The sequence below is a fragment of the Cucurbita maxima genome, unplaced genomic scaffold, assembly GCF_002738345.1.
Source record: "Cucurbita maxima cultivar Rimu unplaced genomic scaffold, Cmax_1.0 Cma_Scf00002, whole genome shotgun sequence".
Taxonomy (NCBI): domain Eukaryota; kingdom Viridiplantae; phylum Streptophyta; class Magnoliopsida; order Cucurbitales; family Cucurbitaceae; genus Cucurbita; species Cucurbita maxima.
Window position 1 is genome coordinate 2,354,254 of NW_019272018.1, and position 12,448 is coordinate 2,366,701.

The following is a 12,448-nucleotide window of genomic DNA, read 5'->3' on the forward strand; positions in this document are numbered from 1 at the left end:
ACAAATGTGTTTTAAAATCATGAGATTGACGGCAATATGTAATGAGCCAAAGCGGACAATATCTGTTAGCGGTGGGCTCGAACTATTACAAATAGTTTTAGAGTTAGACATTGAGTGGTGTGCCAGCGAGGATGGTGGATTGTGAGATCTCACATCGATTGGAGAGGGGAACGAAACATTTTTTTCTAAGGGTGTGGAAGTCTCTCCCTAACATACGTGTTTTAAAACCATGAGGTTGACGATGATGCGTAACGGACCAAAAAGGACATTTGGACCTTATATGATAGGATGTTCTTGAATAGGATTTGTCTCCTTAACAACGACCTCTCCTCCTACATTCTTTCTTACGTCTAGCACAAAACTGCCTTCTAGTTTGATTACTGCAAATTATAGCATGTTGAAAGGCATTGACTCCTTTGGCTTGTATGCATGAGACATGATCCATGAGAATGTATAGGTTTAGTAAACAAAAAGGAACATTGATTAGAGAGATGAACGAGTGCTAGTGAGTGTTGGATGATGAAAGTCTCACATTGGCTAATTTAGGGAAGGATCATAGGTTTATAATCAAAAGAATACTCTCTTCATTGGAATGAGGCCTTTTGGGGAAGCCCAAAACAAAGTCATTGTGGAGAGTCGTGTTCGTTTAACTGTGAAGATCCTGAGCTTCGAAGATGGGGTGAATTGTGTGGTCCCACCTCGATTAGAGAGAAGCTCGAAAAGAAAAGTCCAAACACGACAATATCTGCTAGCGTTGGACTTGGACCATTACAAACATGCATTGTTTATATGATCTCTCGAAGGATTAATTCGTCTAATCATTTGATGTTCTGCGAAATGATTAACTATTCTCAATAAACATATTATATGTTGTTCTCGATGAATTTCCATAATATTTTCTCGTTGAGTATTTACCCCGGTAGAAATATGTTGAAGAGGGTTAAAATTTGTTTGAAATTTTAATTATTACCATTTTCAAAGCTTAAGGATATAATTTATTAAAAAAATAAACCTAACTAATAGCACATGGAATATAATTAAGAGAATAAAATATTGACAAAATAGATCTATGAAGACTAGAATGCTCAACAAGATCCAAATTATTAAAAAAGTAAGCCAATGGAGAATAATATGTCGCTAATATTCAACTTAATGAAATGGATAAATACAAATATTAGGAATTAATAGTTTAAATTCTATTTTATTCTTTTTAAATTAGTTCACAAATCTCGTATAGAAAATTGAAAAAAAAAAGTGCCGGAATCATATCTTTTTATCTATGCGTTATTTAATTATATTTTGAACTCTCAAATTTTAGATAGATAACAGAGTACCGTTCTTACCTGCTAAATTATTTTGAAAAATTTTAATCGATAAATATGGTGGTAAAAAATTATCGTTCGCTAACTTTATTACGAGTTTTGTTTAGTACCCATTGTTACGAAGAAATGTTAGATATTCTTATTCTTTTACTCACGACATTCTTTCAATTTCACACCATGTACGTCTGTATTTAAATTATTTTAATTTGTCATGATATGTCAAATATTTTTGTTTGAATTATACACGATGTACATTTTATATTGTGTGGTTGTTGCATGAAGTATGCCGTTTAGATTAAAATCACACTCTAGGTTAAGCATTATCATTCATGCATCTCTATTTTTTTAATATAATTATTAATTAATTTTTTTATTTTTATTTTTTATGTTTTACATAATTTGAATATAATGGTTATATTTGAAAATATATTTTTCTAATTAGTTTAAATTTTATTACTAAGATATTTGATTTATTATTGGATCTTATACTATAATTACTTTTAAATTTTCATATATTTAAATATAAATAGTATAGTTAGAAATTAATTAGAAAATTGAATTAAAATATCTAATAACATAAGTGATTATAATATTTAGAAATTGATTGAAAAATTAAATTAGGATTAGGATATTTTCTAAAAAAATTAAAGTTTCAATAAAATAAATATATTTTTATTCATGTTTTAAATAGTCAAAAATTTAAATTTAATTGTTTCTGAAGGATTAATTTTAATTTTATTTTAAATAGTTTAAAAGATTAGAATTTGATTATTTGTGAAGTAAAATATTGGATTAAAAACTTTACTTAAATTTAATTAGAATTAAACATTTAATGAATTGGAATTATAGTCAAATAGCGTGATTAATATTTTAATATCTTACTCGCTCGTGTGATACATCGTCTTGATAAATCGACATGATTCAACTCATTCTCTTGATAAATCATCTCTGAATCTCTCCATCGCTCGTGTTTGATATCTTACTCAACCCATGTTGATTGGTTTCTCGTTCAGTCAATGACATGGTCCAACACTCTATGTTCAACGTTATAGCAACAAGATTGGATGATCGAGTGTGGGGCTTTTGTACGATACGATGATTTATTTTTTAGTCAATTTTTAAAGACAGTATAAATTTATGATTTACAACGTTTGGTTCTCATAAATAGAGACGAGTGACAAACCTAATCCAATCTTCCAATAAGTCTTTCTTTCGCTTTGCTCGACGGGTGGGTCTTGTAGCCAAGTGTCCCGATCATGCTCATCCAAGGCGTGTTGCCCATGGCCGCATGCCCATGACAAGCCAGACCCTCTATGTTTTTCTAGCTTATGTATTTTTAGGAAGTATGAGTTTCGGAAAAATCATGTCTAGGCCTGTCAGACATGAAATACCTCATAATGTACTATATCAATATGATTAGTTGTCAACTTCTCCCTACTCAAGGTTATATACTGTGAGCAGTTGTTGTTACTCTCTTGCTTGCTTATACAATGTCTCTTTTAAAATCTCTCTTTCAAAAATCTCTCTCTACCCTTGTTTTCTAAAACCTTCTCTTAAACAGAGACTAGAGACTCGAGCATACGTCGCTTGGCCATACACGACGTAAGAATGAATTGACTTAACTCACTTGTCGTTGGAAAGTGAGTGCCCCATAATCGCAAGTCCGTTGCTATCAAGAGTGTGATTGTGACACCAAGCTCCCTTCTGCTTTTACACTCAATGACTACAATTTTAGGATTACTAGAATTGATGCTTTCCGAGTTAATATTGACTTTGATTCTCATAAAAAAGATTGAGATCGTCAGTTGAAATTTGTATTGATTTCGAGTGACGAAACAAACCAAACGAAAGAAACCAGACCTAAGATTTGACTCTATAAAATCATTTGAAATTTGTATTGATTTAAAGATGAGAGGTTGAGCAAATTATTAAATTTTGAAATTGGATTGCATGTGAGAAAAAAAAAAAAAAAATTGTTTGGAGAGAGTGGCAATTTCTGTGCCAATGATTCTGGCCCAGCAAGAACAAGGAGGAGGAAGAAGAAGAAGATGCTGATGCTGATAAAGCTCTCTGACTTTTTACGCAGTTTATCGCCATAGAACAGCCCTCAAGAACCTTGACAACAAATCTCTACAGATTTCCGATTCCCATGGTGTTCACATTGGGAGCTTCTTTCCCTATTATCTATGCCAATAGGCTGCCCACTTCCGTTACCGCCGCCGCTACCACAACCAATCCCAGTAGCAATAGCTCTACTTCCCATTTGTTCGAAGCCTCTTTCATCCGTCGCGCGGCGGAGATTGCCGATAAGTCCGCTGGACGCACCGCCCCCCATCCCAACTATGGCTGCATCATCACCACCTCATCCGGCGCCGTCGCTGGCGAGGGCTTCCTCTACGGTCAGGGTACCGAATCTGCTGAGATTCAAGCTGTGGAAGCTGCTGGCGAGCTGTGCCGTGGTGCTACTGCATTTCTTAATTTGGAGTCCAGTGATTGCCCTAGCGATAACACTGCTGTGGCTGCTTTAGTCCAGGTTTAAATGCAGATTCTGTTCTTTCAATTGATTAACGCTTGTTTAGAGCTTGATTAGTTTGAAGTTCGATCAATAATATCAGCCGTGATGTAAATCTGGTTTGAACTGAGCATGTTTGATTGATGAATCTTGTTGAATCACATGCTAAATTTGGAAGATGTTGTTTGTTTTTGTTCTGTTTTTATCAATTTTATGTTAAAATCTGCGATTGAAACTGCACAATTAGGCAGGGATTGAAAGGGTAGTTGTTGGTATGCGGCATCCTTTGCAACATCTAAGAGGAAATGCTGTGAGGGCTTTAAGAAGTCAAGGGGTTCTTGTTGATGTTCTTGGAGAGGAACTAAAGAGTAGAGCCGTTGAGGTAATTCATTGGAACTGTTGAATTGTGTTCTTTCTTTGCCTCACTTTGTTAGGTGTTGAATCGATACGATTTGATTCGTATCCTTTTTTTTTCTTGTTCTTAAGCGATGTTGTCCTTCCATAACGTACTGTTAGATCATTGTTTTTACAGATCACTTATATGAAGTGTTGATTTGTCTTATAGGAAGCTCGAAAAGAATGCTTCCTTGTTAATGCTCCATTGATTTGTAAAGCTGCGTCTCGAGTACCCTTTTCTGTGCTTAAATATGCCATGACTCTTGATGGTTGGTATTAGTATTCTAGGTTCATTTTCTTGAGTATTTTTCTCTGTTATTTTCTATTTCTCGCTTATATTTATGGTCTTTTTTCATCCAATTTTTATCTCACCGCAAACATGTAGCATTATGGTTTAATCGGAACACTATAGTTAAGTGATTTGATTTTGACTATCAGGAAAAATTGCTGCAAGTTCTGGTCATGCAGCATGGATTAGTGGTGTTTCGTCTAGACAACGAGTTTTTCAATTACGAGGAAGAAGTGATGCTGTTATAGTAGGAGGCAATACAGTACGCAGGGATAGTGAGTTATGCCATTTTTATCTGTCTGTCTTGTTGATGAGTGGTACTTAGTTGTTAATAGTGCTTCATTGTTTTCCCCCAATGTTGTCCTCTGCATTAGATCCGAGATTGACTGCAAGACATGGTGGCGGGCATATTCCTCTTCGTGTTGTGATGTCGAGGACTCTCGATCTTCCTGAAGAAGCAAATGTTTGGGACACAAAGGGTATGGCGACCATGGTTGTAACACAAAGGGGTGCTAAAAGGAGTTTCCAGAAACTGCTTGCATCAAAAGGAGTTGAAGTAGTGGAGTTCGATAATCTAAACCCTCGAGATGTAATGGAATATTTTCATGATCGTGGATTTCTTTCGATTTTGTGGGAGTGCGGAGGGACGCTTGCAGCTTCAGCCATTGCATCTGGAGTAATACATGAGGTTTTGATCTTTTCTTTTTTTATTGGATCTATATTGTTGATTCCCTGATGTTACCACTTAGTTATAGAAGATGGTGTGTGATGAACAATTCCTTCTCTTGAAAGATTTCTTCTGTTTCTTTCTTGCCAAATGTTTCTGTAAAAAGCTCTAATAAAATTCTCCCATAAAATCTTCTGCATCCTTGTGAAACGGTGCCCTCCGAGAGCGAATGAAAGGAGAAACTCTGGATCTTCTGGGAGGACTATAATAGCTCTGGAAAGTTTTCGCAAAGTGATAAGATAACAAGAGCTGTCTCTGTCATTTGGATGTTTGCAATTTGTACACCAATGTGAAGATAGAGCCATTTGGGGTATTCTTCTCTCGAGTTTGTCTCACGTATAGATTTCCTTATCAGATAGTTCCCATAAGAAAATGTGAGATCCCACATCGGTTGGGGAGGAGAATGAAGCATTCTTTATAAAAGTGAGAAAACCTCTCTCTAGTAGACGCATTTTAAAAACCTTGAGAGGAAGCTCGAAAGGGAAAGCCCAAAGAGGATAGTATCTGGTAGCGGTAGGCTTGGGCTGTTACAAATGGTATTAGAGCCAACCACGGGGCGATGTGCCAGCGAGGAGACTGAGCCCCGAAGGGGAGGTGGACATGAGACGGTGTGCCAGCAAGGACGTTAGGCCCTAAAAGGGGGTGGATTGGGGGGTCCCACATCGATTGGAGAAGGGAACGAGTGCCAGAGAGGAGATTGAGCCCCGAAGGGGGGTGGATACGAGGCTGTGTGCCAACAAGGACGCTAGGCCTTGAAAGGGGGTGAATTGAGGGGTCCCACATCGATTGGAGAAGGGAACGAGTGCCAGCGAGGACGTTGGGCCCCAAGGGGGGTGAATTGTGAGATCCCACATCGGTTGGAGAGGAGAACTAAACATTCCTTATAAGGGTATGGAACTCTCCCTAGTAGACGCATTTTAAAACCGTGAGACTAACAACGATACGCAACGGGTCAAAGCAGACAATATTCGCTAGCGGTGGGTTGGGCTGTTACAGTTAGTTTCCTTAGTTTTTATTTCCACAATCTCTTCCCATCCTTTCTTGCTCCAACAGGTACTAACAAACTACTACTCCTCTTATTCAAAGAGTTGTTGAGATCTTTAGAAACCATCCCCTTGGTTTGCCACTTTTTCTACCCAGAATGAATCTCCCTCCCACCTTGCCTTCTTGAAATTTTTTATTTTAATTTTTTTTCTTATGAGATGTTGAGTCATTCATTTAGTTATGTTTTTCAATTCAGGTTTTTGCATTTGTTGCACCTAAAATTATTGGAGGAAGGAATGCACCATCTCCTGTTGGTGAACTTGGAATGGTTGAGATGTCTCAAGCTTTGGAACTAATAGATGTTCAATATGAGAAGGTTCTTTTTAATTTATAATGTTATCATCTCTTCACTTCATCTATTTATTTGTTTATGTGCAATACTTTCCAAGTCAATCTTCTATGATATGGCCAAAATAAATGTGCTCATTTTTTATTTCCTTAATATTCCCTATTTTTCGCTCGTAAAACTAAAAACTAAAAACCAAGTGGTTATCAAATGGAGCGGAAACTCCGACTTCTTCCATATCAGTTGAAGTATTCATTTCATTTATAAGCATGCATGGATTCTATTTTGACTGAGATTAGAGTTTGGCTTACAGGTTGGAAAGGACATGTTAATTAGTGGATTTCTTCAGCCAATATTAGATGTTGCTCCTGTAATCCCATCCTGTGATGAAACCTTTGCAATTGACCCAACAGTTACTCCCTATGAGTCGAGTATCATATTCTTTTACAAAACATGGGATCCTTACGGCGCTTTTTCGAACTTTTCACGACACCCCATTCATCTCGCTGATGAAAATGGTAACGATTGCACCTGGTTGACTGTAGAGCATTATTATCAGGTGCCTTTGCTTGTGAGTTGTTTTGTCTTTCAAAGTATAGAGTATTGTCTGACCTTGATCGAATATGCAGGCTCATAAATTTGTTGGGCTTGATGATCCTGTTGCTCAGGATTGCGTAGAAAAGATCAAATCAGCAAGAAGTCCAGAGGAAGCAGCAAGGATAGGAAGATCAATGCAGAGGCAGCACCCTAAAATGGTATAGCTGCTCTTACTCGTTTTTAGTTTAAGTCGGTGTATTTCTTTCAGCATGATGTCTGGGCGTGATAATTGCATAAAACTTATAGATCTTCTGAAGAAAGATGAGGTTGATCATCTTTTCTAAAGCCCCAAGATAGCAAAAATGATAAAAACTGTTAAAAATTTCAAGTTTAGAGGGAAAAAGAACAAGATGTGAGCATGTTTGATATCTATTCCATGATCTAGATCACATGATAACCTCTGGCATCACCCGATTTTCATTACAGATAAGGTCTGATTGGCGAACAGCCAAACTCGACGTTATGTACCGTGCATTGAAATGCAAATTTTCTAGTTACCCTCATCTGCAATCTATGTTGCTATCAACTGCTGGATCTGTTCTTGTTGAAGCATCTCCACATGATCTCTTCTGGGGTGGAGGTCGAGATGGGGAAGGTCTAAACTACCTTGGAAGACTTCTAATGAAATTGAGAGCCGAGTTTCTTGGACAATCATCGACCCCAAACGGGAGCAACGTGGAGTTCAATTGACGAAAAGCACAAGAAAGAAGATTAATAATCACATCAGTTAAAGGTATTATATGATTCAGAATCCAATGGGCAATCTCCTCTTTGTGCCCCGAAAATTAGGTACCGACAAGGCTCTAATGTATGTTGAACCATTATTGTTTGACCCGAAAATTCTCTCTGATTTGGTAGGCAGCTATACTGCTGCCTATTGTATAACTTATATCTTATTGTTGAATAATGAAATAAAAAAGAGGAACATGTTCTCTATGGAAGATTTCAAGCACCGGGCATCCCCTTGATGATTTACTAGAACTTGTTTCTTGGAGGAACTTTGCTTTTGTTCTGAAATTTACTTGCATCCATAGCTTCCATCATTTTTTTTTTCTTCTGATCGAGCATTTCGAGTGAGTTTTCTCTAATTCATACATTCTCGTTATTCTCATTTTGTCTTCGTGCCCATCATTAGAGGAAGGACAAAGATTTTGCCAGAAGCAACATCTTTCAGCATGATGTAAAGGTGTTATGAGAGTATAAAGTTATTTCATATTTCTCGACCAAAGTTCAATTTTTTATTTTTTGTAAGCAAAAATGTAAAGTTCTTGATCCAATTTCTTCTTCTTTAAAGTGCGGTTACTATTCCGGACATGTGCAAATAGTCTTTAGTTTCTAACTCATCAAACGTATTAAAAGAAATCGAGAAGTATTAGCACAACCGAACAAACAAGATACCAGCATGTTAAAACACACAAACTATCAACTACCTAATTTGACTGTTGGATCTCTGGTAAGAAAAGGATTATCAAAACCTGTGAATACAAACGTTAAAGATTTTAATGCTATCACGAGCTCTGTTGAACTAGCATAAAGCTTGTACTCTCAACCAAGAAGTCAAATTTATCAAATCTATCAAGATAAAGTATGTGTTCGAGTCTATGAACTTTAGTCGAGAATATATATCTTATACAATTGCTTCGAAAAAGATTTAATTATTTTATAACATAAAATATACCAACATGATATTAAAAATGATTCACAAGTTTATATGCGTTATTTAAGTAGTTTATTCACACATAAAAATTTGTACACAAACATTGGCAGCAAAAAGCCTTAAAGAGCAGTCTGTGGGGGTCAAAAACAACCTTCAAACATCCTAACCTGGAACCAAGCAAGGCACATTTGAGAATCTGTGCAGTCATTGTGGGAGTGTTTTCTATCATACCGTTCTTGTAGAAACTCCTACTGTTTGCACGATTTCCGAACACCGTAGACCAGCTGCGCCTGAGACATCATCATCCACCATGGCTGTCTCAGCTTGAACTGCTGAACTAACCTCCTCGGATTTAACATTCATATCTGATACCATCAAGTTCGAGTCGAGGAAGAGGCACACAACAGCACAGTCGTCAATGTTGGAAAAAGGAAACTTGCGCCTCCATGCTTTAGTTGCAGACTCAACCAATGATTGAGCTGCAGAACGAGCTGGGGTCGATGCCACAATGTCGACTACCTCTTTGTTTGAGAGAACATCCCAAATCTGAAAAGTGTTGAATCAAACTTTAGATAGTAAGAAAGTGGTCATCAAATGAATCTATTTTAGTAAATGGTATCAAGAAGTCAATGTCATACTCCGTCGGTAGCTAAAACTATAAACTCGTCTTCGTCTGTCAGAAACCGATACGAAATTTCAGGAACAGAAATTAGACCGAAGTCCTTGAGGCAAAAGTCGCCGAAAGATCGTGCCATTGCCAGCCCAGGGGAATCATTGTTTGGAAGCCATACCCTAGCAACTTCTGGTTCATCCTCATGGGCAAATACCCGACCCTTGCATTGGAGAATTCTCTCTGCTTCAGCTGTTGCAGTTTAGAAAGCAATTAAAACCAGATTTCAGCTAGAAGTTAATCGATGAAACTTCAGATGTCCAATCAAATGAGAAAACTTATTATTATGTCAGATATTGTAACGGCCCAAGTTCACTGCTAGCAAATATTGTCCTTTTTGGACTTTCCCTTTTAGGCTTTCTCTCAAGATTTTTAAAACGCGTTTTCTAGGGAGAGGTTTCTACGCCAATAAAAAGAATGTTTCGTTCCCCTCTCCAATCGATATGAGATCTCACAATCCACCCCCTTCAGGACCCAACATCCTCGCAGGCACATCGCCCAGTGTCCGGCTCTGATACCATTTGTAACAGCTCAAGCCCACCCCTAGCAGATATTGTCCTCTTTGGGTATTTCCTTTCGAGTTTTCTCTCAAGGTTTTTAAAACGCACCTGCTAGGGAGAAGTTTCACTGCCCTTAAATGTTTCGTTCCCTTCTCCAACCGATGTGTGATCTCACAAACATTCTCTAAAATCACAGTATAGAAGCAGCAAATACATAATGTCTTAACAACTCAAAATGAATAGTTCATTGACAAGAGAGAGAGGGAGGGACCTGGAATATCTGGCTTGAGATCTATGGTCAACTGAACTGCTTGAAGACAATTATCCTTGTCTCTGGTACCCAACACAGCTCGCGAGTCCCCCACATTTCCAATAACAAGATCTCGATCCTAAAAGCCAGAAAATTACAAGAACTTTAAGAACGATCGGACCGAATGAAAACGAAAACGTTATAAATATGGTAATATAACTGCAGTAATGACACCACCTGCTTAACAAGAGCTACTGCTGTTGTCCCACTACAGAAGCAATCAATGTTTGGTTGCATTTTGAGTTCCACATCCATTATCTTAAAAGCCTTCAAAAATGATTCCTTCATATTTTCAGAAATTTCATGGTGCTTAAGGGGAGAACTAGCTTCCTTCCAATCAGTTTCTAACCCAGAATTTTCATTGTTGAGACCTGTTTTATGACCAAACTCTTTTGAAATATCCTCATTGCTTGCATTAGCTTCCCAATGCGCAGTCAGTTTCAGGGGCAGAGAATCCCTCACTCTTTTCGCGACCAGATGACCGTTAGGACCATGGCCATCAAAAACTCCACAGAAGAATGTATCCGTTCTTGAGCCAAAGTGCTGAAAATTCATGATCTGATTAGTGGTGATTATACTCCATCTATTTGCATTCTCTGAAACTTAAAAGGCATTTTCAGGCAACACATTGAAGCACACAAGGAAGAAGCCCTTACTTTGAAAGCCTCTTTATGACAAGTCAAATCAGGGATTGAACTTTGTTCATGGAAAAGTGGATACTAATACACTAATTGGTTAAGAAAAACATTGCACGGTCAAACAATAAAGCATAAACTAAGACAGAACCAAGAACAAAGCATGCTATCCATCCCAAGGAATAATTTTCTAATGCATTCAAGAGCTTGTGATATACCAATATAAAACCAGTTAGATCATTTGAAAGGGACCAACAAGACCCATAAATGAGACGACATATTGACAATAAAGAGCTAACCTCCCATACAATCATGGCATCTTGGTTCATCCCTTTCTTGCCCTGTTGAGTATAAAGTGAGGCAACTTCACTGGATCCATTCAAGAACATCCGACCCGGAATTCGATGAACTGTTGCTTCTTCACTCTGCTGCTCAAACATAGAATCCTTGGACTCCAGCCCATTTTCTGAGTCTTTCAGTTTACTTGCTTTCAGCACAGAAGATACAGAGGAACCAGCCATGGCCCTCTTACATACAACAGACAAGCAAGGCCCCATTCTGGAAATGGGGACTCCTAGAATGCTTGAATATGGACCTCAGTTAATAGAATCAGACTTAAATAACCCTTTATCTTTGGATTCTAATCCTTCACAGGAAGCTTGGTCTTATAACATCCATATACATCTCTTAATTACAGATTAAGCACTAAATTAGCCTCTAAACATATCTAAAACTCTATGTCATAGAAATTTTCACTTGTCTGTATAATCAAAAAATGCGAACGAAGCCCAAAAGACCAAGCAACAGCGAAGAGTATAGATATATTTCCAAATCTACTCGCCAAACAAAGACGATAACATTTCCAGATTCAGAAGTCATGGAGGCATATCGCCCCACCAACAATCAATAGAGAGGCTCAAAATCAACAACTGAATCGAAACGCAGTTATTTCACCCCCAAACGATTTCTCATCCATTTCTCAATTTAGAAAAAAAAAAAAAAAAAAAACCTATAAATTCTAATTCAAATTCAAGATCGCGATAAGACCAACCAACAAACAGAGGCAAAAACGATTCCCCTGATCGCAGAAACAATCAAAACCCATTCAGAACTTCAATTACCAATAGTAGGAAACAAAATTGGAGATGAATTAAGAATTTGGCAGAATGAATTCCTCTTTAGACAGCGACTTCGGATTTGAAGACGACCAAAGGGGGGGTGGAATGATTGAGTGGGGAAAACGACCGGAAGATTCAACAAACAAGCAAGCAACCGATGAAGAATCCTTTCGCGGGTTGTAAACGAGTTTTGACTTTAAAGAGGACAAAGAAACGAAGCACATTAATGGCGTCGCTAACAGAGGAGAAGGAAAATGACAAGACGCCTCGTGGAGTTCGTGAGGAATGATCATGGAACAGTTTTTAGATTAAAAAAATTATTAATAATTTTAAAAATTATTTCAAAAAAAAAAAAAATCAAAATCATTCCCTAAATATGCAGGAT

The 12,448-nt window shown here is 37.5% G+C and overlaps 2 protein-coding genes across 2 annotated transcripts; one reads left to right on the forward strand and one right to left on the reverse strand.

Moving 5' to 3' along the window:
* The first annotated feature begins 3,257 nt into the window (after positions 1-3,257).
* LOC111498566 (riboflavin biosynthesis protein PYRR, chloroplastic-like) lies at positions 3,258-8,151 on the forward strand. Its single transcript, XM_023149859.1, has 9 exons — positions 3,258-3,855; positions 4,082-4,216; positions 4,400-4,499; positions 4,669-4,794; positions 4,894-5,207; positions 6,487-6,606; positions 6,890-7,135; positions 7,206-7,331; positions 7,600-8,151. The coding sequence occupies exons 1-9, from the start codon at positions 3,472-3,474 to the stop codon at positions 7,861-7,863; spliced, it is 1,815 nt and encodes a 604-aa protein (XP_023005627.1). The 5' UTR covers positions 3,258-3,471; the 3' UTR covers positions 7,864-8,151.
* Positions 8,152-8,859: 708 nt separating this feature from the next.
* LOC111498595 (probable protein phosphatase 2C 33) lies at positions 8,860-12,347 on the reverse strand. The gene is made up of 5 exons (XM_023149893.1): positions 11,245-12,347; positions 10,488-10,853; positions 10,272-10,389; positions 9,469-9,692; positions 8,860-9,376 (listed from the first exon to the last, which is right to left on the reverse strand). Exons 1-5 carry the CDS (start codon positions 11,500-11,502, stop codon positions 9,056-9,058), a joined length of 1,287 nt encoding a protein of 428 aa, XP_023005661.1. The 5' UTR covers positions 11,503-12,347; the 3' UTR covers positions 8,860-9,055.
* Positions 12,348-12,448: the final 101 nt, after the last annotated feature.